Here is a 15,972-nt window from a genome sequence, read left to right on the forward strand (position 1 = left end):
TCTTCACCAGGGGAGAAACAGCGAGGGCATTCTTATACAGTTCATATTGTCTTACATCTTCACCAGGGAAGACACAACGAGGGCATTCTTATACAGTTTATATTGTCTTACATCTTCACCAGGGGAGAAACAGCGAGGGCATTTTTATACAGTTTATATTGTCTTACATCTTCACCAGGGGAGAGACAACGAGGGCATTCTTATACAGTTTATATTGTCTTACATCTTCACCAGGGGAGAAACAGCGAGGGCATTCTTATACAGTTCATATTGTCTTACATCTTCACCAGGGAAGACACAACGAGGGCATTCTTATACAGTTTATATTGTCCTATATCTTCACCAGGGGAGAGATAACGAGGGCGTCATTAAACAGTTCCTAAAATCGTACATCTTCATTAGTTTCAATTTTATTGAATACACTCAATAGACAGAACCTTTCATTCCCAGAAGACAACTTTGGGAATAGGATGGAATAAGATTTAGTCCCATAAATAAAGTATGTTATTTATACAAATATATCTTCAAAACATCTCAGAGCTTAGGCAATCAAGACTACCAAATAATTCTGGACTTGAGTTGGCTTCATTTCTTAATGTAACCTCATGGGCCTGAGAGAAAGACTATGAATAGGCAGGCATCTCCTCATCAATACGATAAACAACCGACCACCTACCACAGGATACACTTCACTGTAACATCATCTGTATGTGTCCGACTAACAAGGTATCATATAACCATTCTATTGTGATCAATACCCTGGACAAATTTCCTAAATAGCTTCGTTTGTGATGGATTCAAATTACATGACGCAACAAATAGATCAATCTTATTACAATCATGTGTGGGAGAAATTCTGTGTAAAGTTAGTGATAATTGAGATTGATATGGTGACATCCTTCTGAAACGGATGAGTCCAAGGTGGGTATCATAATGAACTGTAGATGATGATGCGCCGGATAAAAGGTACATGTGATGACAATAATGCCTCGACGATTGTGTATCAAAACCTCAACATTAACACCTCTTTAACATCACTCTATGTTGATTTCAAACTATCCTCTCACTCACTATAACAGTATAACGCTACAGCACTGTTTGTTTGTTGTGTAACGCCGCACTCAGCAATATTCCAACTATATTACGGCGCTCTGAAAATAATCAATTCTGGTCCAGATAATCCAGTGATTGATATCATGAGCATTGGTCTACATAATGGTAGTACGATGACATCCATCAACCAATTCAGCGAACCTGGCCACCCGATCCAGTGAGTCGCCTCTTCCGACAAGTATAGTCGGCATTTGAGTGAGTGAGTGAGTGAGTGAGTGAGTGAGTGAGTGAGTGAGTGAGTATGGTTTAACAGTTCTAAACCGGATCTCGGGGACTATGGGAAAATGCACTATACAGACCACAGCCTCATAATAAACACAACTATGTTACGTTCGACGCCAATCCCAGGGCTTGGGAGTTATTTGTATTTTCAATTGTCAAAAAAATGATCTGCTATAGCTTTGTTAAAGTTATTAAAGGTAAGAGTGATCTCTGACAAGGGACTTCTGTAGATTTGAAAGTTGGAACACTGGGATATCCCTTGCGAGCGATGCCCGACACATCAGCCTCACCTTTATCTGCAGCAGGGATGTTGGTGCACTTGCCATCCTCTCCCCTGAACCTCCAGGCGTGGAAGGGGCACTCGATACAGTTGCCCACCACCTTGCCCCCCACGGCCATGTTGGCGCCCAGGTGGGGGCAGTAGGCGTTGACAACGTGAGCCTTGCCCTCCTCGTCCCTGAACACAGCCAGGTGGACCCCTGAAACACACACGATGAACCATGAGGAGTGTTATACGTAGTAGGACCATATGAAAGCGTGAGTGAATTGGATTTAACGCCACTTTAAACAGTATTCCAGTTATATAACGGCGTGTCAGTTTCATGTGGGAGCAGACCGCCTCCGTGTTCTAGTGGTAGAGCGTCCGCCCGGAGAGCGGAAGGTCCAGGGTTCGATCCCCGACCGCGTCATACCAAAATACGTTAAAAGATTGTACTTGTTGTTACCCTGTATGGCGCTCGGCATTAAGGGGCTAAAACAAGGACTGGCCGGCTGTAAGTCAGTATACTGTGTCTGAGTGGGGTATTCATGTTAAACTGTGGCATTGTATCTCAGTGAGCTAGCACTATAAATCGGCATCAGTCCGGACTAGTACAAGCAGCCACACAAACACACACACGTACATGCACGTCGCTATATAAGTGCAATAATCTTGAACAGTGTCTGAACAAAGCATACACTTATTTAGTCTGCGTAAAATTTAATGTACAGATTATTAATTATTTTATTATTTATTCATTGATTGTAAAACGAATGAACACGTGTACCGCAATCTGACTGGCTGAAATCCGTTTCTAATTGGATTCAGGAACAACTGAAGGTATTTCACTGTTCGTGAACATACTTTTCTGGCTACGCGGATTCATGCAGTTTGTACATCAGTTATTCGATTCATATCTCAATGAACCGAAAAATATACACGGTCAATCCATAAATAAAGTAATGGTTTAAGATGAGCGTGTAATCTAATACTTCATTGTCAAAGAGAGATCAGAAGTTGAATTGTACTTTATCTAAATCCTCATAACTCTCATTATACAGTAACATAAAATCTGTTTTTGGCAATGAAATATATTTAGCTAGTTTACTTCGAGACAAGAAACTATTTTACTATCATTAGAGTATCTGCTCACAGAGTGAAAATTGAAACTGGAAGGTATACAAATATTGACAGATTCTAGACGTTGTGAATTTTGTAGGCTATGTAACATTGAGTTTTTTTAAGATGAATAACATTTTTTGTTCATATGTCCAAAATTTAAGAATGATAGAATTAAATGTATTGGGAAATATTACTGGAATGCATATTATTTTAAACTGCACCGGTTACTTAGCTGTTACCATAAAACAGTGACATAGTACATCGTAAAATATATAAAATCATGTTTATCATAAGAAGTATTTTTACTGATCTCTCTCTGACATTTGTAAGTGTTTGTTTTTAGTTTGTAAATGTAAGATAAGGGGCTGGAAGCGCGAGTCTTTATAAATAAACTTATGTTATGTTCTGTTCTATTAAAACTCTCAACATCGTTGGGCTTATACAATGACATTGCATGTAGAGGTGATAGAACACTGAGAGGAGCTTATGCACAGTCAATGACTCCAGCAACCGTGTTGCTTGATTGACGTCATAGGGCATTGTTTCGCCGGTGTGTCTTGCCACAAAATTTCACAAATATCGTCATAGAGTATTGTGACGTGTTCGCACATTTTGCTGAATTCTAAAGGTTGACAATTGTATGGTATTAAATTAATACGTGTCAACTTTTAATGTGTTCGAAGTTGTATCATTCTGATAACCTCAATTGGATAATGCTGTGGATCGCGTGGATGTCTGTCTATTTAAACACGACAGTGAAATAGTGCATTCATAAGCTAGACCTTCTTTATGCCGATTCCTGTAGATCAAACGAGGTTTTAATAATCTATGAAAATCTATGAAAATATAGGGGCGGTCGGGTAGCCTGAGGTTAAAGCGTTCGCTCGTCACGCCGAAGACCCGGGTTCGATTCCCGACATGGGTACAATGTGTGAAGCCCATTTAAGGTGTTAAACCATACTCACTCACTCACTCACTCACTCACTATGAAAATATAGTAATAAATAACATAATAAACTCGCTCCCGTTTTATACCATTTATATGAAACTCGTGTATAGTTCTGGCATTTGACTCTCTTTGGCTCATCAGACACTAGAACTATTCCCGAGTTTTCATAAAATTAGTTTAACACGGGAGCGAGTTTAGTATTCTATAAACCTCTCTGTATAATATATATTTATTAATTTTTTTTCAATTCATAATGTTCATATAATTAAGTAATGTACAGATTGTATAACCGTTTTCCTTTCTCTATTTTTGTATTGACGTTTTTCCATATTTTATCAAAAAGGAAAGAGAACTGACACATGCCCACTGTGGCCCAGCCCGCAGTCAGTCTGACAGGTAGCATGTTTATCAAGTCACAGGCGACGTGACCCACTCGCGGTGTACAACGACCCTTGACCTACTTAGAGGTGGGGGTCCATGATGTGTTGGCTGTTCATGTATTTTGGCTGTGTGTGGTATTTCACGCCGGATACGCTACAAGCCAACCTGCCGTTTCTATACGAGGATTATGTAATGTTACTTCCGCCTCTCGCACACTGCGGCGTACGGCTTGAGTTTTGTGATACCTTTACTTGAACTTAAACAGAGCGATTATTAAAGAAATTTGTGTGGCAGAAACGAAAGTTTGCGACAGTTTAATCTAAAGTTTCGACAATGCTGACATTTTCTGGAACTATTGATCCAGTTGGTATGATGGACGTGGTTGATCACACAATGGGGGTGTCGCAGGGCGCGGTAACCTCAATTCCATCACTCACATTGTCAAAAACACTCACTCCATGCTGGAGGACGTGAAGGACACAGCTACTGTTACTGACAGTCGTCTTCACTGCGAACAATACCAGTGCAGATATTCATACCTTACGTCAGCTGGTAGAGGTTATGTGTGATGGACATATCTACATGATATACCTGCGCAGGTATAGCGTTTTATTGCACTATACCTGTCTCACACTGCACTGGTGTGTACTTGTCTCACACTGCACTACACGTGTCTCACACTGCAGTATACGTGTCTCACACAGCACTACGTGTCTCACACTGCAGCTAAGTGTCTCACACAGCACTACGTGTCTCACACTGGAGTGTACTTGTCTCACACTGCACTACACGTGTCTCACACTGCAGTATACGTGTCTCACATAGCACTACGTGTCTCACACTGCACTACGTGTCTCACACTGCAGCTAAGTGTCTCACACAGTACTATACGTGTTTTACACTGCAGTATACGTGTTTCACACTGCAGTATACGTGTCACACTGCACTATACGTGTCTTACACTGCAATATACGTGTCTCACACTGCACTATATGTGTCTCACACTACACTATACGTGTTTCACAGTGCACTATACATGTCTCACACCACACTATACGTGTCTCACACTGCACTATACGTGTCTCACACTGCACTATACGTGTCTCACACTGCACTATACGTGTCTCACACTGCACTGCAGTGTCTCACTCTGCACTATACGTGTCTGACACTGCACTATAGGTGTCTCACACTGCACTATACATGTTTCAAACTAGACTATACGTGTCTCACACTGCACTATACGTGTTTCACACTTCACTATACGTGTCACAGTGCACTATACGTGTCTCACACTCCACTGAACGTGTCTCACACTGCACTATACGTGTCTCACACTGCACTATACGTGTCCGAGACTAAAATTTACGTGTCACACTGCACTATATACGCTTCTCACACTGTACTATACGTGTCTCACACTGCTCTATACGTGTCTCATACTGCACTATACGTGTATCACATGGCACTATACGCGTATCACATGGCACTATACGTGTATCACATGGCACTATACGTGTCTCACCCTGCACTACGGGATCGGGATGTCAGGCTCGCTGACTTGGTTGATGCATGACATCAATCCAAATTGCGTGGATCGATGTTCATGATATCAATCACTGGATTGTCTTGTCCAGACTCGATTATTTACAGACCGCTGTCATATAGCTGGAGTGCGGCGTTAAACAAAACAACCAACCAACCACACTGCACTATACGTGTCTCACACTGCACTACACGTGTGTCACACTGTCTCACACTGCTCTATACGTGTCCCACTCAATTTACGTGTTACACCACACTATACGTGTCACTATTTACGTGTCACACTGCACTATATACGTTTCTCACATTGCACTATACGTGTCTCACACTGAACTGCACGTGTCTCACACTGTCTCACACTGCACTATACGTGTCTCACACTGCACTTTATGTGTCTGATACTGCACTATACGTGTCAAACACAATTTACGTGTCACACTGCACTATATACGTTTCTCACATTTCATTATACGTGTCTCACACTGCACTATATGTGTCTGACACTGCACTGTACGTGTCTCACATTGCACTATACGTGTCTCACACTGCACTTTATGTGTCTGACACTGCACTATACGCGTCTCACACTGCACTACACGTGTCTCACACTGCACTGTGCGTGTCTCACATTGCAATATACGTGTCTCACACTGCACTTTATGTGTCTGACACTGCACTATACGTGTCTCACACTGCACTACACGTGTCCCACACTGCACTGTACGTGTCTCACATTGCAATATACGTGTCTCACACTGCACCTTATGTGTCTCACACTGCACTACACGTGTCTCACACTGCACTATATGTGTCTCACACTGCACTGTACGTGTCTCACACTGCACTACACGTGTCTCACACTGCACTACACGTGTCCCACACTGCACTGTACGTGTCTCACATTGCAATATACGTGTCTGACACTGCACTTACGTGTCTCACACTGCACTGTACGTGTCTCACACTGCACTACACGTGTCTCACACTGCACTACACGTGTCTCACACTGCCTCACACTGCACTATACGTGTCACACTGCACTATACGTGTCTGACACTGCACTTACGTGTCTCACACTGCACTGTACGTGTCTCACACTGCACTACACGTGTCTCACACTGCACTACACGTGTCTCACACTGCCTCACACTGCACTATACGTGTCACACTGCACTATATGTGTCTGACACTGCACTGTACGTGCCTCACATTGCACTATACGTGTCTCACACTGCACTTTATGTGTTTCACACTGCACTGCACGTGTCTCACACTGCACTACACGTGTCTCACACTTATTGTGCCTCATTCATTCAGTCATTCATAGACATTCGTCAGGCCCGGCACCAACCACTGCGACAGTCATCAACTTGAAAATATTTACAAGTGCAGTCGGGCATCAATCACACGAAGTCATAAACAACATGAAGTATGTGCAGTGCATGACGTCTGCATAACGTGGCGCCTTATCGCGTTGCCATGGCAACTGAACACAGATATGTTTCCGTATTTGTTGACACAAAGATATACAGTCTTGACCCAGCAAACTATTATCAACTCCATTCGGATACTTAAGTGGATGTTCATTTTGACAAAACACATTTATGGGTTTATATATTGAATAATTCTCGCAAAGACCCTATTGATCTTCAGACATTCTTTGATTTCTAAGCATTCTGCTCTTCCAATTTCCTACATGTCCATTTCCTGTGAAAGAATAACCACGATAAGAGCATTATACCTCTCAGGGCGTCGAAACTCAATATATGAGAAATGATCAATAAATGCTTTGAAAACAGCTCCATCGGACGTAATTGGTTTGAGCTACGATTTAACACTAGTAAACTTGTTATTGTGTTCTAAAAACAACCCAAAAAACATTATAGACTAACATAAAGTCTATAAAATCATATTACACAATACTCTTCTCGACTCTAAAATTAAACAAATAATTTTTCCGATGCTGATAGAGCCAGCTAGAGCTGGCTAGACTCGCTTTTGTATACATACATGTATCTAGATTGTCTTTTTTAAATAAAATAAATATATTCCACATTCATGGTGCAGGACTTATAATATCATTGCCCCATAAAATACATCTCTGCAGTCATTCTATTTCACATTTGATTAAGAACAAATCGCCATCCCCGACATAGGCTTCGTGAGTTCACTGGATATGGAACAGGTGCGTTATTCAACATTTTTCTCGTTTGTTATTTATTTGTGTTTGAGAGGTCAGGTCAAAAGGTCAAGTGTCAAAGTATTTACTGAGCGGCATGTCAGCCATTTGGACAGCGATTTTCTTACAAACCGTGTGTTTTCGTTTGTTTAAAGTAAAGGCCATTATTACATTCAGTGCCGCCGTAGCCCAATAAACCAGTTCCTGAAGCCATCGCGCCATGCAAGTACGCATGTACAGATGTTGCCTATCGAGGGACGAGGCGATTGTAGTAATTATGCCATACCTAATGGCTTCACTAGCCGATGATGCATTACAAATATGAATATAATATAACTTTGTATTGGGTTGTTTGTTTGTTTATTGTTTAACGCAGCACTCAGCAATATTCCACTTATATGACGGCGGTCTGTATGTAATCGAGTCTGGACCAGACAATCCAGTGATTGATATCATGAGCATCGATGTCCGCAATTGGGATCGATGACATGCATCAACCAAGTCAGCGAGTCTGACCACCCGATCCCGTAAGTCGCCTCTCACGACAAGCATAATTGCATGTTACGGCAAGCATGGGTTGTTGAAGACATATTCTACCCCGGATGTTAACGGCTTTTGGTTTGTGTGAACACGTGATACAGGCAAAGAGTGGATGGATGCTTGGCTGATAGAGTGAAGGAAGGTGAGTGAGTGAGATGGGTTTAACGCCGCTTTGAACAGTACTCCAGTTATATCACGGCGTGTCAGCTTAATGTGGGAGGAAAGTCTGAAGAGATGCAGGTCTTAGACGTTTACCACTGTGGTGAAACCCACGAGCACGGGTAAGGTGCTGACAAACCTAGAAACATATTCGGGGCGAATTGGGATTCGAACCCCAATCACAGGTTTCTGGCGAGCACAAGGGACGCAACTCAGCACAGCGAACTGCGGCGCCTTAGACGACTGGGCCACCATCCCCTAGCCACCCGTGCCCACGAGGTGAGTGAATGAGTGAGTGTGTGCGCGAGTGTGGGTGAGTGAGTGAATGAGTTGTAAGGTGGGTGAGGATTGGTGGGTAGGTGGATGTATAATTGGGCTAGAGTTGTTTATTTCGCAAAACTGCTGACTGTAGCGGTAAACAATATTCACTCGGTTGTATTGACGTTATCAGCTAAAGACACCTCTGCCTGTCACTGCTTGAATGTAACATGTACCATTATTGAGTGAAGATGGCCGTGTCTGCGTCAATGATGCATCAATGACGTCATTGACGTCTTGTTCCATGACGTAACACACAGAATCGTGATCCTGATTGGATTCCCCGAGCAATGCGTACAACCATAAGCTTGACATGTAAGTTAATAACTTGTCAGAGCTTCAGGTAACGTGATACCTGCACTTAATACAGTGTTGTGAAACCCATGAAGATAAGCCTATATTAAACACATAATGAATGAAAGATGAGAGAAATACCTCGTAATTGTACTACGCGGCCATATATATCCCCGTCTTGTGGGTTTTCGGACGCTTAAGAAACAGTCATAGTTTTCTCTTTTAACCACATGAACAACAGCACAACATCTCCAGAGCTCCAGATAAGCTGCGTATCTGCGTAAAATACGCATCAGAAATGCAGAAATACGCAGTAAAATAAAATCCAAGCGTATCAAATACGCAACGAACATTACAGATACGCTACAAAAATAAAACTTGTGCGTATCATCAAAATATTGTGAAGTAACCCTGCGTATTCAATTAGCAAATCAGCAACTTATTTTTAAATTATAAAGGGGCATTCCTTCAACCTTGCCAAACTCCACGATGACAGTTACATCATGATCATTTGCCATCACACTTTCTTGTGGAAGTATCGTGGTATCGTCCTATAAAGCTCTCGAACCCACACGACACCAGTTTGCAGGGACTAGATGAATAGTGTTTTTAAATATTTAACTTAAATACCCACATGTGTAAAAACTAGTGGGTAACAGAAATTTGAATACCCAAATAGAATTACTGATACCCAATGATTTTAAAATGCATGGTTAAAATACCCACAACACCAAAAGCTTATCTGGAGCTCTGATCTCATTCACATTTAAAAAACACTTTCTCTAAAAAACAAGCCAGCATCTGAGTATTTCCAATTTCTGTGTGGTAATCGCGATAAACGTGGTCGCCCGAAAACGTATGATCCGACGATATACAGATTCATTGCTGACCAGTCTGCTTTTCATGTTGTGTCGCTTCATTGATTTTATCTGAAGTTATTCGGTTGCATGTCACTAAGAATCTTGAATGAAACAGTTGAAGGAGATTTCCCTTCAGACATGTCGTTTCATGTTCGATTAGACTGTCTCACAGTCCCTGAACCATATTATTTTCCTTTCCCAGCCCTTACGTAATGCTATAGCTCTAAATGAAGCAAGTCTAGGTTTGACATCGTTCAGTATGAACCTCCAATCTCACCGGAGCTTCTTTTCAATTTAAATGTAGTTGCTTGTTTCTATAACAATCATATATTTTCAGAGATTATGCGTAAGTCTACATGATCGACCTACTACACACTTGAAGCTCATTTGTTAAACGGTTCTCTTTCAACGCAAATCGACGGATCACCAATACTGGGAAGACATGTTTCCAACGCCATTAGCTCTTCAACAGGGTACTTCAGTTATATTCGGATATTTGTTTGGATAAGAGGCTGAGAGCTCTGGGATGTAGTTCAGAAAAGTCGATTCTACAGAACACGGCGTTTATTGAGTGAATGAGTTGACTTTGATAAGTATTTCACTTAAACCTCAAGAGAGTAATTTGATTGGAAGGCTAATTTGAACGGCGTATCACTCCTCGGACGCAAGGGGAACCTTTTGTATCGAATGTATCTTGGGTATCAAAACAGAATGGAAATAAAATACACTGAATATTCGTGTCAACAATGCTGATTATGTTTATTTGTTGTTTAACGTCGCACAATATTTCAGCTATACGAGGGCGGACTGTAAATTATCGAGTCTAGTGATCGATATTGTGAACAACGTTCCCCGCCGTCGGGGTACGATGACACGCAATCAACCAAATCACGTGACAACCTGGTCCAATTGGTCACCTACGACAAGAACCTAATTCTAACCCGATATCCCCACGGGGGCTTATTCTGTGGCTCCATCCGACATGTCAAAGGTCACGTCCGTTATTCCCACACGTTTAGGACCGTCATCGTGGTCTAGTGGTAGAGCGTCGTCCGTATTGAGCGGTAGGTCCGGGGTTCGATCCCCGACCGCGTCATACCAAAAGACGTTTAAAGGTGGTACTTGTTGTTACCCTGCCTGGCGCTCGGCATAAAGGGGATAAAACAACGACTGGTCGGCTCGGAGATTCAGGATAAAATGCGGCATGGTATCTCAGTGGGGTAGCACTATAAAATTGGTGTTTGTCCGGTCTAGTACAAGCAGCCACACACACACACACACACACGTTGCTATATAAGTGCAATAATCTTGAACGCGACGTTAAACCCCATTTCACCTCACCTCACCCACACCCTTAGCTAGAATGTTATTAGCGCTCAGTAGAGATAATATAATCACGCAGTAAATAATCATTCAGTTTATAAAAATAGTCGTTTTTATTTTCTGACGCCAATTGATAATGTAGAGAGTCTAACGCTGACGTGATGCCCGCTGTAGATATTGTAACTTGTAATCGATTAGTTTCCAATACAAGCCTGATTGTAAACACAGGTAAACTTTGGCAATTACTACGTATTCACTGTCATCTCTGTAACTAGGCAACTACATCGTTGTGCCCCAGCACCACGTGTCTCTGTATAATCTGTATCCTTTTGTACGCAATGATTTTTAAACATACAAACAATCATTTATCTGAAGTTTGGCGTTGTCCGCCCAGTCGTTTCATATTCCGACATCATATTCTAAATTAGCTTAAAACACTTAACGACATATGGTATTATTATCATCATCATCATCATCATTATTATTATTATTATTATTGACAGAAACCATTCATCTAACAATGCGGGGAATCCCCCCCCCCCCCCCTCTCTAATTTCTGTAATTATATTTCTTCCTTCTCGTTTCGGGGCCTCTCCCTCTACCCCCCCCCCCCCCCCCAATCTCTCTAATTTCTGTAATTATATTTCTTCCTTCTCTCTATCATTGTCTCGTTACACTCGTTTCGGGGCCTCTCCCTCTACCCCCCACCCACCACCCACCCCACCCCACCCCACCCCTCCCTCTCTCTCTCTCCTCCAGTGTAATGTTGGAAAAGTGTATCTCCAACACTTGTAGACAGATATACATCCGACACGCGCTGATTAAATATAGGGGGAACGACAACGTGCTCGCCACACTACAGTCGTCATGTAACACCTCTACATACATGGCATATAACATGCATAGTTGTGACCCATGCTGGATGACGGGACAACTGTGACACGGTTCAATGTAACATTAGCGGTAGAACACGTCGTAAATACGTCATATCTTGAACGACATTCCAGAATATTACTGCGGTGACGTCGAGCTCGCAGTTACTGCGCTGTGTGGAGCTCAGACAACAGCGCAGTGGAGGAGCACTTGGAGGATCTCGCTCATGAGCTGCAAGTTGCTTTATATATATGTGTAAATATAATTTATGTATGTGTTTATGTGTGCATGTGAATGCGTATATATGCAATGTATGTATGTTGTCATGTGTATATGTATATGTGTATATACGCATACTAGTATATGTATATGTGTAAATATGTATGTCTAATTTATGTATATATGTGCATATATGTATTTGTGTAATTTATGTATATGTATATGAGTAAATATGTATGTGTAATTTATGTAGATGTATATGTGTATATATGTACATGTGTATATATGTATATGCGTAATGTATAATATTATATATGTATATGTGTAAGTATGTACATGTGTATATATGTAAAATATATATAAGTGTATGTGTATGTATTTATGTACATGTGTACATGTGTATATATGTATGTGTATATATTTATATATGAAATAGGTGTTACAATTAAGACGTTGACAACAGGAAGTACCTGTGATTGATGAACATGTTTCACTTCCAGTCAACGCGACTTGCAAGATCCAGGAAAGAAAATTTATTGTTCGTTGCATTTAAGGCGGATGTTGTAAAACATGGAACGAAGTAGTAAATTCAAGTACTTAAAAGAACCTGTTGTTTTAGCTTCCGTTTCTATCAAGACATGCAGTAATGGAGAAATAGCTTGAATCTCTTGATTCTGGATGCAGAAAGGAGCCCCGAAAGGAGCACCGAAAGGGCGTGTTGATTGTACTTTCGGAATAAACTCATTCGAGTGATTTCTCCGATTTAAACCATGTTATGGTCGATATATAATTTCTTTACAAGTTTGCATAATGACCTGTTGTTAGGTTAATATTACTTGTTAGAATGGAAGTTCAGAATGGCCAGTGAATTCCTGACTCAGAATCAACTGCAACAACAATAGCGTGACGTCAACATAATAGTTTAAGGGTAGAGCATCCGAAGTTCAATCTGTTTCCCTCCTGTGATGTAATGCGGTTCCTTGAAAATGAGGCCTGTTTATCTAGGTTTTATACTTGTATTGATCGATTAGAAATAAGTATTTCCTAGTGTCACAGCTACAGTGAGATGTCTAACGCGGCTTGGAACATGTCGGATGTACATTCTGTTTCGTTTCAGTGAGGAAGTCAACTTTAAACACAGACGTGACACACACACGTGACACACACAAACGTGACACACACAAACGTGACGCACGTGTAGACCTTTGTAGAGTCCACAAACAAAACATGCTGCTGAGAAACCAAAGATCATTTTCACTTTGGATTCGAACATCACAAACACTGGATGTTGCTTGACACAGTACTAGGTTCGAGACCCCCGATATGGAATGTAAGACCACGTCTTTCAAAGTATACGTATTTCGACCACGTTTTAATAGTAGTATATATGTTCCTTTAACTTTGGCTAAATTTGTCATAATCGCCAACAGCTGAAGGGATGATGTAAATCCTGCTGGGGTCCATGCAGGTAGCAAAAGTACTGTAAGTCCCCATGGACCCTAGCACGGTGATCTACCTTCAGCTGCTGGCGATCTCTAGCCCATTTTTATTCTGTGTTGTCAACACATTCTTTCTTCTTTTAAATATGCCTCAACTAGTTTTAAATCTAATCTGTGATATGCTAGTTATCGTACTGTCCTTCGATGACAAGTTTTTATAAAGTTTAAATATATACACCAGAAATGGGCTTCATGCGTTGAACCCATGTGGGGAATCGAACCAGGGTCTTCGGCGTGACGAGCGAACGCTTTAACCACTAAGCTACCCCACCGCCCCTCGACGGCCTGTGATGTAATTCTGCTGGACAAACCACACATCCTATCAACAGCATAAGGGATGATTCATGCCATATAACGGTATGATACCACGCAATCAGGTGTCACACTCCAATTATATGTCTGGGGAACTCAACAGCAATGACGTTTAACACAAAGATGAAACCTCGGGAACGGCCACGGCGATGACAAACCAACGTTCAATATCAACGCGGATTTGGTAATAGAAAAACCCGGATCCTGGCAAGTCTAAGGGACGCAACTCTGCGCCGCGAAATACGGTGCCTTTAATTAGGACGACAAGGCCAGCCGTGCCTCAATATTCACATCTTTTGACCATGATCATTCGTCTCAGTAAAGCCAGCTCTGTCGACATCGGGAACCTTTAAGCACGTGTGTATAAAGGGGGTGATCTGTCTGTTCATTCATAACCAGCCCCAGGCAGATCTATCAATGCTCCTTCGATTACATGAATTCTTGCACGCGACCTTCCACCTCGCTATCTCTTGGCATGACACTAGGAAATGTATAATTTCGTGGTAATTGAATGTTAATGAGATGTACATACCTAGAGCGTTCACCTCTTTCACCTGTCCCTTGGCGAGATCAAAGGATTCCATCAAGCCGAACCAGCCGTTTGGGTAGACAGGGGGTATATTGCCTACTGCCCGTTGTCTGCGAACCATGTTGGCCATTTCTCGCTTCCCCAGGGCGGGGTCGTGTGCGTATCCCACATCCTCCAATCTACGTACCCGGTTGAGAGGTACAAAAAATAAACGATACCCATAGTACAACAGCAGAGCGATGGAAAAGGCACATGCCGTAGTAATAATAGGCCATTCCACAATAAACGCACAAAGTTCAACCGCTAATCCGTTTCCATGAAATAGTGAAGTCGTGGTTTCAATCCACAGTGCCTTTACCTCTTTCAAGGACTTGGGGAATCCCGTCTCCTTGCCCGACACGAAGTTTGTCAATGTACACAGAAAACACACTGTTGCGGAGTATATACACCGCGGCTCCATCCTACTCGTACAGTGTTACCTGCCCACTGACGGGTTCCCATGGACGCTCGGCCTCTTCCGTGCACGACCACACATCCGCCGCTCTGACACACAAACAGATCGATCGGCCCGTATAACTTCAGTCTACGGGCTTGTATCTGGGTCCCTAGGTCGAGATACGAGGCGAAGGTTGTGCAATGTTCGCATGGCTGTTGTGAGTCTTTTCTCGTGAGCCGGAATTGCGAAAGCGTTGCGTGACCTGTATTCTCCTTACAGTGAATGAAAGATTCGCTCGACAACAATGTGTACAGCTAGCAACTACGAACCAGTCAATACCCGCCGTCCGTTATGAACACGTTAATGACGAGTTAAGTCTGGGCGTTTTAAATATTACCGTGCAACAAACACATTGTGTACGCTTGATGCTATTCACTGCTTGGTTGATATACATTAATAAAATTTAGGGTACACAAATAAAGCATTACAAACTTGACAGGACTTATTGTCAGTGCCGCCGAGTCAATGTTCCCGTTATGAACACGTTAATGACGAGCTAAGTCTGGGCGTTTTAAATATTAGCGTGTAACAAACACATTGTGTACGCTTGATGCTATTCACTGCTTTGTTGATATACATTAATAAAATTTAGGGTACACAAATAAAGCATTACAAACTTGACAGGACTTATTGTCAGTGCCGCCGAGTCAATGTTCCCGTTATGAACACGTTAATGACGAGCTAAGTCTGGGCGTTTTAAATATTAGCGTGTAACAAACACATTGTGTACGCTTGATGCTATTCACTGCTTGGTTGATATACATTAATAAAATTTAGGGT

At 41.9% G+C, this 15,972-nt stretch overlaps 1 protein-coding gene across 1 annotated transcript in view; it reads right to left on the reverse strand.

The window, feature by feature from the left end:
• Nucleotides 1-15,419, reverse strand: part of LOC124138371 (cholesterol 7-desaturase nvd-like) — a 28,957-nt gene extending 13,538 nt beyond the window's left edge. The window contains exons 1-2 of the mRNA XM_046504978.2: nucleotides 14,700-15,419; nucleotides 1,626-1,814 (exon numbers count right to left, since the gene is read on the reverse strand). Of these exons, the coding sequence (XP_046360934.2) occupies nucleotides 1,626-1,814; nucleotides 14,700-15,156 (646 nt within the window). The 5' untranslated portion in view covers nucleotides 15,157-15,419. The remainder of the gene's footprint in view (nucleotides 1-1,625; nucleotides 1,815-14,699) is intronic.
• Between the last annotated feature and the right edge of the window lie 553 nt (nucleotides 15,420-15,972).

The sequence above is a fragment of the Haliotis rufescens genome, unplaced genomic scaffold, assembly GCF_023055435.1.
Source record: "Haliotis rufescens isolate VD_foot unplaced genomic scaffold, xgHalRufe1.0.p SCAF_8, whole genome shotgun sequence".
Classification (NCBI taxonomy): domain Eukaryota; kingdom Metazoa; phylum Mollusca; class Gastropoda; order Lepetellida; family Haliotidae; genus Haliotis; species Haliotis rufescens.